Source organism: Notechis scutatus, chromosome 1, assembly GCF_049901735.1.
Source record: "Notechis scutatus isolate UNSWTSFEM ecotype Mainland chromosome 1, rNotScu1.2, whole genome shotgun sequence".
NCBI classification, from domain to species: Eukaryota; Metazoa; Chordata; class Lepidosauria; order Squamata; family Elapidae; genus Notechis; species Notechis scutatus.
Window position 1 is genome coordinate 163,619,153 of NC_142009.1, and position 12,674 is coordinate 163,631,826.

Here is a 12,674-nt window from a genome sequence, read left to right on the forward strand (position 1 = left end):
AGTCTCTAAATTTGTTATTAATAATAATAATAATGATAATAGCTTTACTTGGAATAACTTACATCCTGAGACGATACCTCTAACACCATCAAACATCAACATCTGCCTATCCCAGGTTCTGGGGAAGGACTCGAAAGGTGGATAAAAATGCCAAATCCAGTCTGAACATCTGGTTGACTGTGCAATGAACCATAATAATAATATATAAATAAATATAAATCAACTGATTAAATGGAATATAATAGTACTCTTCAAAGGTATGAAGGAATGTCACATAGAAGGTATTTTGGCTGTTCTCTATAAGAGTACAGGGAATAGACTAACTGACTTTGCTCACAGGGAGACAAATCCTGGTTGAATGTTTAGAAACAATATCCTGACAGCAAACTTCTTCCTCAGTTTTAAAATTTAAAGAGCTGATTCCAAGGGAAGAGTTGATGACATTTTTTCACGGATATATTCAATGCAATGATAAAGACATTTTAGATTCTTGCACTGATCAAGGAGTTTCATCTGAATGGCCCTTTCCATTTCTATGGTTCTATATAATACCATATGAATCACAATGTTATAGCATCCCTGGCATGTGGCCATCCAAGTGACTATTTAACACCTCCAATGAAAGAGTCCATTGTCTTCTCTTGAGCAGTTTTTGCAGACATCATTTCTGATGCTTATTAAAATTTATTTTCGTGTAACTTAAACTTACTGTTTTGTCTTCTGGAACAACACTGGACAGATCTATCCCATCTTCTACATCACAGCCCTGTTGATAGTTGAAGACAGCTATTCCCACAGTCTTGTCCAAACTAAAGATATGTAATGTCTCCAACTATCCCTCATAATTTTTTTCTTCCAAATTTCTTATTATCACTTTGGATGCTCCCCTGTGGACATCCTTCAGTTAGTCTATGTCTGTAGGAGCTGAGCAGGCTGAGTCCAAGGGCAGGGTTAAATGTGCCATCAGTTTGGGGTCGCTACATTCCCACAAGTGAATGATCTAGCACCAACTTGGCTTGACCAATAGTAGATCAGATTCTTGTATATAGGTAGCATTAATAAACTTTTAGTACTTTGAACTCAATTCCTCTTCTGGGTTACTTACCCTTGACAATGTCCTTTCTAAAATTTGTGCCACAATTGGATGCAGCATTCTAGCTACAGGTAGTCCTCGACTTACAACAGTTCATTTAGTGACCATTCAAAGTTATAACAGCAATGAAAAACTGACGTGACTATTTTTCACACTTACTTCAGTTGCGACATCCCCATGGTCATGTGATCCAAATTCAGACACTTGGCAACTGACTCATATTTATGACAGTTGCAGTGTCCCAGGGTCATGTGATCACTTTTTGAGATCTTCTGATGAGCAAAGTCAATGGGGAAGCCAGATTCACTTAATAACTGTGTTACTAATTTAATAACTGCAATGATTCACTTAACAATTGTGGCAAGAAAGATCATAACATGGGGCAAAACTCACTTAACAAATGTCTTGCTTAGCAACAAAAATTTTGGGCTCAATTGTGGTCGTAAGTTGAGGACTACCTGTATGGCATGACCAATGCAGAACAGAACAACAAGGACTTATCTGAATCCTGGCACTAGATTTTTGTGATAAAGCCTAAGATTGCATTTGCTTTGTTTGCTGCTCTATTACAATGCTGGCTCCTCTCAAGACACCTAGATTCATTTCACATTTAGGCTTCCTAGTATTGTGCCTATACTGATGCTTTTGTGAAGGAATTTCTAGATGACTTCGGAACACAGGAGGAAAACCAGAACTACTGTATCTGCTCTTTTTCAGTCTTCTGTGATTTCTCAAAAATCATAGGGATCAAAAGTTCTGATACAACTTTTGCAAGCTTCTTCCTAGATATAGCTGAAGATTTAAACTTGTTCCTTGAAGGCAGATGCTCCTTAACTAATTATTCCCTTAACTTGTATACCCTTTCCCTTCTTGTGTTGATACCTTTAGGTCCATTTGAGAATAAAACTGGAAAAAAAAAGGGAGCGGTCTGTCCTCTGCCCATCACCTGCTATCATCTTATTATCTTTTCCAAGCAGCAGCTCTATCCTTTTTGATTACTATTATTTCTGGAACATTTGTAAGAAAAATTAAGATCATTTAAACTATTATTTCTGGAACATTTTAAAGAAAAAATAAGATCACTGCAATTGTCTTAATCTTCATAATTACTTCCCAATCTATCTGATTGTCTTGAAATTATAATGTAGTAAAATGGTGCCATTCTAACTTACCTGTGACATCTAATGGCCGTTTTTTAAGAGCTGTAGCTACAGGACTATCTTTTCGTCTTAACAAAGGACTGCTGCGCCTTTCAGCAACCTTCTGCTTTAATCTAGATCGCAATTTGAGATTGGGTTCAGATGCTGAAATTGACAAAAGTGATATTAAGTGCATTTCATTAAAATAGAATTTCTAGTAACAATGCCTCATTGACAGAAAATATACCTAAGAAAACATATTGTTATAAGTACAATATAACAGAAAAAATACATAAGAAATATGATTAATAGTATATTAACATATAGGTAAAGGGTAGCTGATCCAGAACAAGCACAAAAGGAAATAAATCCTATGCCTCTGGTACAATTTAAATGCAATAATAGTTAAAAATAATATTCATTCTATCCATTATTTTTAAATCCACCCTCCATAATATTGTTTATTCAAAGATGGTTAAATCCAAAACAGCAAAAGAAATAAAACAACAAACAAAACAAAGTGTCTTAGAAAAAGAGACTGATTCAAACTTGACACATCTCTGACTTAGTGCCTGGGATAACAATCTATAGCTGACTGTGTATACAATCCTAACACATGGATAACCTGCTACAGTTGATATTGAAGAGTATAGCTAAAGACCAAGACCTGAAATTCTCTATACTAGTGTAACTTAGGTGTTAAGTGCTGCTCTACAGTTTAAACTATCCATTTAAGTAGGAGGAGAACCTGCATCTACAACTGTAATCATAGTCATCTTGGAACTGTATCCTAGTCTGAAATCCAACTGAAAGGATCCAAACTTCCTAGGCTCTCTGGAGCTAAAAACCACCCACCATCTCAATAACTTTTCCTAAAAAGGGAAGGTTGCAAGCCAGATAAAAATTATTCAGTACCATTCAGTATATCTTTGCACAAGAGAGTAAGATATTTTAAAAATATTATCTTAAATTTAAATTAAACATGAAAACGTCATTCTTTCAATTCAAATCAAACCCACTACTTTCTACCCACTAAATTGGGAAGAAAAATTAAATGGGAAAGAATATTATGGTTTAATGTAATGTCATTGTTCGTGATGCCTAATTTCAGCTATTTCTCTCACTGCCGTATTTCGTACTAATGGAGTTCAGACCATCTTCAATGGCAATCTCATATGCAATGTATGGATTACTGAAATGAGATTATTATCTCCAAGTCGCCAATGCTCCAGCTAAATACAGGCTGCCTACCTCTAATGATAATACTGTTTTTAAAGCATTCCATGCTTTAGAGCTCCCTATTTTGGAACAGAATGAATGCCATTCATTTGATGTTTAGTTTATTAGTTCATATGCAGCTAATTACTGCAACCAGGCACTAATAAAATATTTCTGCATACTGATTAGACCATCAGTACCTTTTACATAAAATGACTCAAATAAGCTTACCTAGTTATATTATGCACTACATTTAATATCAAAATGTTGAACTGAAATATCTTAACGTCACCTCTTAGAAAAAGATGCCTAAGTGTGACTGGAACTCGTAGAAATATGTATTATTATAACTAAGTTCGCAAAAGGAAAGCTAGACTGATAGTCTTAAAAGAGGCCCGGTAAAATCAACAGTGTCTCTTTCTTAGAAAAGTTCATCCCACTGTTCCAGTATTAAAATCAGGCTTGAACTGCAATTGAACTTCATCTACAAAATGATCTCCTACAAGAATGCATGGCACTGATCAGCTCCCTATACCAATCACAAGGAAAGTAAATAGGAAAGCCAGCAGGATTTCAAAGGACGGGAGGGGAGGGGAGAGAAGGGTCAAAGAGGAGGGAGGGAATAAAGAGGAGGGAGGGAGAAAAGGAAGGAAGGTTTCCAATTCTCACTGCCTGCTTCTCAATGGGGAAGCCAACAGGAAGTCAGAAGTCCATTCCACTGATTTCTTTGCCCACCCATGGTCATTCTATTTCTCTATCAGATACTGAAATATCTCTGAAATGATGTCCCAACAGATCACAGGTTGTCTAGCTATTTAAAATAAAAGTTTTATATGTGAACTGTGAAAAATAAGATTTACCTGTTTTTCTGAGTGGAAAATCATCTTTGGAATCATACATTCCTAATACAGGATGATTGTAAGCGCCTGACATTCCACTCTGTGGTGGAGAGCTCTGATCAAGAGAACTATGTTGTGTTTTCCTAAAAAAAATAAAATGTTATTATACAGGTTAAGAATAATATATAATATATAATATAATAATAGATATTGGATATTGGCTTTGATCTTTAAAGCCTGAAACAGCTTGTGCCTATATTTCTGTTTCTAAATCAGCTTTTCTGACATCACAAGGAGTATGCATCCAAGTGACATAATAAAAGCATTACAATATATAAATTACAACGTAAATGTCAAAACACAGTAATATCTTGAACTTTTTTCAACTTCCAGTGAAAAATTATGATGAACTGGACATCCTGCTGACATTGGGACTGCATTTACAGGGAAAATCACAGCTGGATGTTGGATCTGGACTGCCAAAATCTCTTTGGAGGAAGGAGAGATGGTTGACATAAAACATGTGAGAAGTCAAGGATTTGGCTTATTTGATCAAGGTTAAAATAGAAAATTTGCTATATGGTTTCCTTTACTGGACTTTTCCAGTATAAGAACAAATGACAAGAGCATTTTGATTTTGGTTTTTAGTCAAATGATACGTTATGGGGTAAAAAGAGTTTGTTATATTTAGAAATGGTGATGTTTTAAAATTGTTGCTACCTACTGGGATGAAGGGGGAAGTTATCCTCATTTTTTCTGTTTTTTTCTCTTTTTTATATTTTCCTTTTTGTAATTTTATTTTTTGTACTTTTTGTAATTTTGCATTTTTTAGTCTGTATTACAAATACTTTTATTTCTATTTGTAATTATTTGAGGAAAAAACCACATAGCCACATCTTAATAACACAATTCCACCTTATACTCATCAACCGAAAATGATATGCAATGTTGAAACAGTGCCACTATTGATTTCAGGTATCCAGTCTTCATTTCACAGTCGAAATGTTCTTTAGAAGATATTGATAATTTCCTAACTATCAACTAAATTCCAGCAACCTGGAATTAAGGAGAAACTTCCTAACAGTGAGGAAGGAGAACAGTGGAACAGCTTGCCTTCTGAAATTGTGGGTGTTCCATCACTGCATGTTTTTAAGAAGAATCTAGGCAGTCACTTATCTGAAATAGTATAGGTTCTCCTGCTTGAACATGAGACTAGACTAAAAGACCTCCAAGGTCCCTTCTAGCTTATTCATTCTATTCTAACATGCAACGCTTGTATCTGGTGGTAGTCTCCCGTAAGAGGAGAAACCCTAAAGGAAGTGCCCTTCTTCATATACCATCCTCTGACACCTCATGTAGCAGATATTTTCTGCCTTGAATGGGCAGATTTTGTAACTTACCAGGTCCATAGCCTTGAAAGACTGTAAAGGTAGTAAACCTGATAACCAGCAACTTGTACTACAAAGTCGTGTTTGGGATACTGGAGTTATATGACTATATGAGGTAGTTTTTAATGGGCAATGAATAAGCAGCTATATTTTGCATCAGTTGTTGTTTGTGGGTGATCTTCAAGGGCAGCCCAAACATAAAATGACTGTGGCCCCTTCTTCCCATGTTTTGTTGTTTCCTTCAATATAACAATAGCAATAGCACTTCTGGTGGAAGATAGTCCCTTGCTTGTAGCTTTTCTTTTGGTCTGCTACAGATTCTCCAGAGTTTTATACTTACAATGCTTTCTATGTCAGAAGAAACTTCCCTGGGAAAGGGGAAGCTCTGAAAATCAACCCTCTTGCTTCCCTGATAGCTGGACGTTCTCAGAGTATTTTTGAAAAAGAACAGGTAATTGGGTGACTCTCTGGCTGGGGCGGGGCAAGCAAGAAGCAAGTTCTTTGTGGAAGAACCACCTTTTAAAATGGACAATAAGGTGTGCCACCGTTTCTTAGACACTAATTTTTTACATATTTATCTTTTACGTTAATAGAGGCATCCTCCGGCTGCAGCCTGCTTTTTCCTTTTTGTTGAAACATCGTCATTTATGAAGCTCTGTGACTTTAAGATGGCCATGGGGTGGGGGGGGGAGAGTTGGTGTATCTCAGCCAAAATAAAGAAGCTGGAAATTACTGTGGAAACTACATTTGAAACTTTTGGACTGATATTTTCTAGAGGATTTTGTATCTTTAATTGATTCTGCTGATTTAAAAAAAAAACAAGGATTACTTAAACGGATTGCTGTGAGGAGGGGAAGAAATAGTTCCGATTTTACTTGTTTTTGATTGGACTAGTTGTGTGGGCTGTTAAACAACAGGCAAAAACCAAGTTCTTTTTCAGAGTAATGTTGTTTGACCACAAGAGGGACCCAAAAGACCGTAGCATTGCCAATTCTTTTTAATTCTCCAGTAGCATCATTTAATCCAGTGGTTCTTAACCTTTTTGAAAGAATCGCTCCCTTGAGCCATTGAGGAAGTTATCATCGCCCCCCTCCCCCAACATAACCTCTCAATTACAACACAGAGAAATAATTCTTCAATTTATGCAAACACGTTTTTTTGCTTTCTTTAAAATTTTCATCAGGATATATCGATGCAAATAATTTATTTCCAGTCTTTTCCCCATATCTCAACTGTGTGAAAAATTCTGATGCCATCCATCACTTTACTCCCAAACTTCATGATACAAATATTTCATTATTATCTTGTTTATTCAAGACACTTAAATGCAATGACCACTGAAAACAAAATTCAATCACAAGAAAATGAAATGCCCGAAAAAAAGGTAACATTTAATTTTAAGATGCAAAAAGACATATAAAAAGGGCATAAGAACAAACCGTAATGCAGGAACTAAGAATTTCAAGATGAAAACTCTGAAACTAAATTAAGATTCGAGGAAAATATATATTCATGCACACTGCAAAAAGGCTTAAAAAGACACAAATAAAATTTTTATGGAACATTTTAAAACACAGTTCAATCCACTAATAGCGAGCGATCTGATGTTTTTGTACGACAGATATACAGCTGTTCACTGAATGAAAAATGTCTCAAAAGTGTCCCCAAAACTTATCACTCCATCTCCCCCATATCACCCACTTCCATTCCTTTGCCCCCGCGTCGCCCCTTTCTGTTCCATCGCCCCCCTGAAAAATGAAATCGCCCCCTGCGTGGCGATATTGCCCAGGTTAAGGACCACTGATTTAATCCATTGGATTTTATGTTATAAATCTACAAGTCTAAAACTCTTAACTTTAAAATCTAAGCTTTAGCTATACTCTAATGGGATGGTTATGCAGAAGAGGATGCAGAAAATGAAAAGAACATCAGGAGATACAGAATTTTAAGATCCTTTTTGGATGAATATACACTTAAACATACGAACTAATTCAGGAAATGGGAACAAAGCTTGAATGGGAACAAAGCTACTTTCAAAGGAACTCTGTGAGGAGATCCAACATTTGACTGGAGATGTCTAACAAGTGAAGGATAGACAGGATCTTATGGAGCACAAACTGGAGAAGAAAGATATTTTGTATGAAGCTGACTTGGACGAAAGAGATATTTTGGAATCTCAGATTAAATAGCTCCAATTAAGATTTCAAGCAATTCCTGAGCTTCCGGTTTGAGCTTCTTCAGTGACAGACCGAAATATGTGATCGTGCACAGTTTAGATCTGTGCTCGCCACTGGAGCGCCCCGAGCTGGCTGGTTTCAGGGCTAAGCCACCCCGTAAAGGTGGTGAAGAGGGGAGAGACTGCCAGCAGGGTCGAGGAGAGTCGCATCTCCATGACTCTCTTTCCCGAAGGCGGTTGCAGCGGTGGTCAGAAATGGCCACCTCAAAGAAGAACTCGACCGGAAAAGAATGTGCAGGAGGAACATAAGAAGAGAAAGTTTTGGCTGACCGGGTCGAACTGAAAAAGCAACAATATAAGGTACCCTGGAATTTGAACTATAAAGAACAACATTGTTCCCAAAGAAGACTTTGAAGCGGCGAAGGAGAGAGGGAAGGGAAAGGATTTGGATTTTTTTCTTTTCTTCCCTATATTGACAACTAAGAGATTTAAGCAAGAAACCAGCAACAATCCACTTTGACATTAACAGGTATTTAAGCTGAAAATAAAATGTCAAAGGGATAATAAAGATTTCTGGATTCGAAGGAAAAAAACAAAAGAGTGGGATCTGGAAAAATGGAGGAGACCATCTGAAAGTGAAAGGAATTAACAGTGAAACTTTAACAAGATTCCTAAAAGATACATTTTAACTGAAACTTTGTAACAAGATAAGAGAACCCCAGGAAGAGAAAGTAGAAAAAAGAAGCAAGAAGAAACAGTTTTGGATTATTTGGATTACTTGGTGATTTTTGGATTTTTGGCTATTGGATCTAAAGCAGGGGTCCCCAACCACCGAGCCGCGGACCGGTACCGGTCCGTGGATCACTTTGTACTGGGCTGCAAAGAAAATAAAAATAAAAAATAAAATAAAAATGGCGGCTTTCTTCGCCTTTGGTGAATGCTGCTGGGATCAGGGATCAAGGACACTGAAAGAAGGGGAGGGAGGAAGCAACCGAAGCCTGTCCTACTCTCTGGCTCAGTGGCTTCGGTTTCCTCCCGCCTCGTTCCTCTCTCAGTCGCTCTCTCGCTCCTCCACCAGCCCAGGAAGAAACTGCTTCAAAAAAGCCGGCAGGGTGGCTTTTCCTGTCGGCGCAGCTCCTGCGAAGCGCCCGTTCACCCCCACCCTGCCGCTCGGAGCAGCTTTGGCTGAGAATAATAACTATTCGCCTCTTTTACTCAGCCGAAGCTGCTCCAAAACAACCAGAAACGAAGGCAGGCAGGCAGGCAGGCAGAACAGAGCACTGGATTGAACCGCGGGCGGCGGGGTGGGGGTGAACGGGCTCTTCGGAGGAGCTGCGGCGATAGGAAAAGCCACCCTGCCGGCTTCTTTGAAGCAGTTTCTTCCTGGGCTGGTGGAGGAGCGAGAGAGTGACTGAGAGAGGAACGAGGCAGACACCTGAGGGATGAGGCTGAGGGAGGGAGGGAGACACCTGAGGAGGGGCTGAGGAAGGCAGGGCCGAGAGGCGGGGCTTCTCAGACGTCCTGCAGGGACTTGTCCTGAGCCGCAGAGACAGCCGTGGGCCGCCGCCGCCCAGTGCTCAGTTTTGAAGGCGCTCCTCAGCCCGGCGCAGTTCCTGAATCTGCAGCTGAAACCCTCCGTTTTAAATGTCCCAATAGAAGAGAATATCTGTCGCTCAGGGTTGCAATGAGGAGGCATTGGCGCTCCCTGAACTTGGTGGTTTGCTGGCAGACGTTTTATTACCCGACTAGGTAACAACATCAGATGTTACCTAGTCAGGTAATGAAACGCCTGCAAGCAAACCACCAAACTCGACTCCTCCCCCGGTCCTTGAAAAAGTGTTTCTGCGTGAAACTGGTTCCTGGTACAAAAAAGGTTGGGGACCACTGATCTAAAGGACTAAAATTAATCGGGTGGTTGTTTAAAAGTTTTTAAAAATGGTATCACTCTTGGAAGAATTGAGAATGGAACTTAAAAAACAGAAAGAAGATGCACAAGAAGGAAGAGGTTCTTTTGGCTTCATATTTCAATTTTTTAGAAATGGAGATCCTGAACTATGAGAAACAACAAAAAATGCCTGTAGAACAAGAAGGGCGGGACAAAGAAGAAGCCATCTTCAATGACCAAGTATTTCTATGTGGGGAAAAGAAAGGAAAGGGGGAAAGATAGTATTATTATATTAGAAATAGAAATGAACTTTGAAAATATGAAACAAGCGTGATTAAAATGATAGATAAAATACTCATTGTAATGGAATGGAATGGTTAATAAATAAATGAAATAAAGAGAATGAGAGAATGAAATTAGGAATGGAGGGGAACATTTTAATTATTATCAATGTGTTATAAAAATTTAAGTGAAGAGGAATATGAAAGAAACACGAAAAAATTATGGAAATATAAGTGTTCCTAGAAGTATGATACCCTATTGAAAAGAAATCTTAAAGATGTCAAAGATTATAACTAACATTAATGATAAAGCTGAATTGGAAAAGAATAAGTATTTTATTTATTATTGTTATATATATATATATTCTCTTTAAGAACTTAGTGCGTATATTAAGAATGTACCAAGCAGAATTCGACTGGAAGTTATGTGTTATATTGAATGTTATAATTGTAAAGGCATAAATTGAAGTTTAAATAAGAGTTGAATGGATAAAAATTAAAAGATACAAAAGTGTCATACTCCAATTAGTAACTACAGGGAAAAATTTTGTTGAATGAGAAAAGTAAATATGAAATTGAAGCAGGACAGATAAAAGTATAAATATAATGACTAGAAAGATATTGAAACTTAGAAAAAGATATATAATGACTAGAAAGATATTGAAACTTACAAAAAGATATATATAATTGAATTTAGGAAGGAATGAGATAATTAAAAGTAAGATTGAGAAAACTAAGGGAAGGGAAGAATTATTGAAAAAATGTTAAAATAGTAATATGATATGGAATAGAACACAAAGATGAATATGAAATTGAATTTGTGTCTGTATGGAGAAGTGATAACCCGGGACCATGCTATTCTCAAGAAAAGAAATTTTACTTGTATTATGTTTTGTGAAATCCCAAATAAATTTTTTATTAAAAAAAAAAAGATTTCAAGCAATTCCTGAACAGTCTGTAGAGTATATTAGATTGAAGATGATTAAAGCTTCGGCTCAGTTAATTAATTGGGACGATAAAGATTGTCAACCTTCAAATAGACAAAGTATATAGAGTAAATTCCCAATTTGCTACTACAAGAAAATTACTAAGGGATATTTTAGTTCACTTTGTTCTGGATTGCCACTTCAAATCCAAACTAAGAATAGAAAGTGTAGATATAATTGTTCTGAAGGAAATTCCTGTTAGAATTTTAAGAAAAAAAGAAAGCCTATTCTTTTCTTACTGATATTCTGAAAAGAAAAATTCCCTTCTGCTGGGATAAACTTGAAGGAGCGATACTCACTTATCAAGAGCAAAGATTCAGACTGAACTCCATTAAAAAAAAACCAAGCATTTCTTGATCACACATAAACTAATTTTGGACCCAGATGAAGAAATGGAACAAATAAAAAATCAGAGTAGAACAACCTAAAAAAGTTGACACTGAAGAAGATGCAGCTGAGATATGTACAGGAACTTGCCAGTTTTTCTAAAGATGGAAATTAAGTTTATTATATGAAATATTAATAGGGCAAATACCCCATCTAAACATAAAACCTATCTCATTACCTGAGGAAACTTAATGTTGATATAACTTGCCTTCAAGATACACATATCAAGAAACAAGATAAGAAATATTTAATAAATAAATGATTAAGGGGGGAATTTATATCTGCTAGTTTAAAAGAGATCAATGGTGTTGTCTTACATATAAAATTTATAACTGTTCCTTTTATTAGATGAATGTGTAGTAGTGGAAATTAATTAATGGAATAAAATCAATAGGAGTTCGACTTTATGTGCCAAATGATGATAAAAGTAATTTTTAAAAATATCTTAAGGATCAATTACTACCCTTTTCTTATGAAAATTGACTTATGCTGAGGGATTGGAATGGAGTGACTTCTTCAGTTTCAGTTTTGGATAGAACAGACTAGTGGACTTATGGTAAAATAGTACTTTTTTAATTTTGGTGGTCCTAAACTGAAGTCTAAAAAAGAGCTAGAATCAGAAGGACATGCCTGCCACTGGTTTACATATTTACAACTGAAAGAAAGATTGAAAGAAAGATTTAAATTAGACAATAAGAGCTATAGATTTGATTATGTTAAAATGAATTGAAAATACTACTGTGTGATAGTGATGAACATACTTTTGCTAAGGTCTATAAAATGTTTTTGAATTTGGAAAATGAATATGTAAAGCATAGTATGATTCAGTGGGCAAGGAACTTTTGATATAATGTAAAGCTTGAACAATGGGAGAATATGTGAATGAAAGGTTTAAAATTTACATTAAATTACAATTGAAAATAAAAATTTTATAAGATGATGTATCATTGGTATTTAACACCAGATAAGCTATCAAGAATGTATAAAGGTATTTCAAATGAATGCTAGAAATGTAAATGTAAAGAAGGAACTTTTTTTCATTTATGGTGCGCATGATAAAGCAAAGAAATATTGGAGTAGGATTCATACTCTAATACAGAAGATTCTTAAAGTGAATATAAAGATAAAACCAGAAAGTTTTCCTTTGGATTTAATGGAAAAAGACTTGGAAAAAAAATGGGAACTTTGGTGTTATATATGTTGATGGCAGCAAGATTACTTTATGCACAAAAAGATGCTTCAATCCCCACAATTAATGAATGGTTGCAAAAGGTGATAAGAG

At 36.3% G+C, this 12,674-nt stretch overlaps 1 protein-coding gene across 4 annotated transcripts in view; it reads right to left on the reverse strand.

The window, feature by feature from the left end:
• Positions 1–12,674, reverse strand: part of HDAC4 (histone deacetylase 4) — a 200,868-nt gene that overhangs the window by 120,141 nt on the left and 68,053 nt on the right. For all 4 annotated transcript variants that reach the window (XM_087949352.1, XM_087949355.1, XM_087949354.1 and 1 more), the window contains 2 exons: positions 4,311–4,432; positions 2,266–2,397 (listed from right to left, as the gene is read on the reverse strand). In XM_087949352.1, the coding sequence (XP_087805478.1) occupies positions 2,266–2,397; positions 4,311–4,432 (254 nt within the window). The remainder of the gene's footprint in view (positions 1–2,265; positions 2,398–4,310; positions 4,433–12,674) is intronic.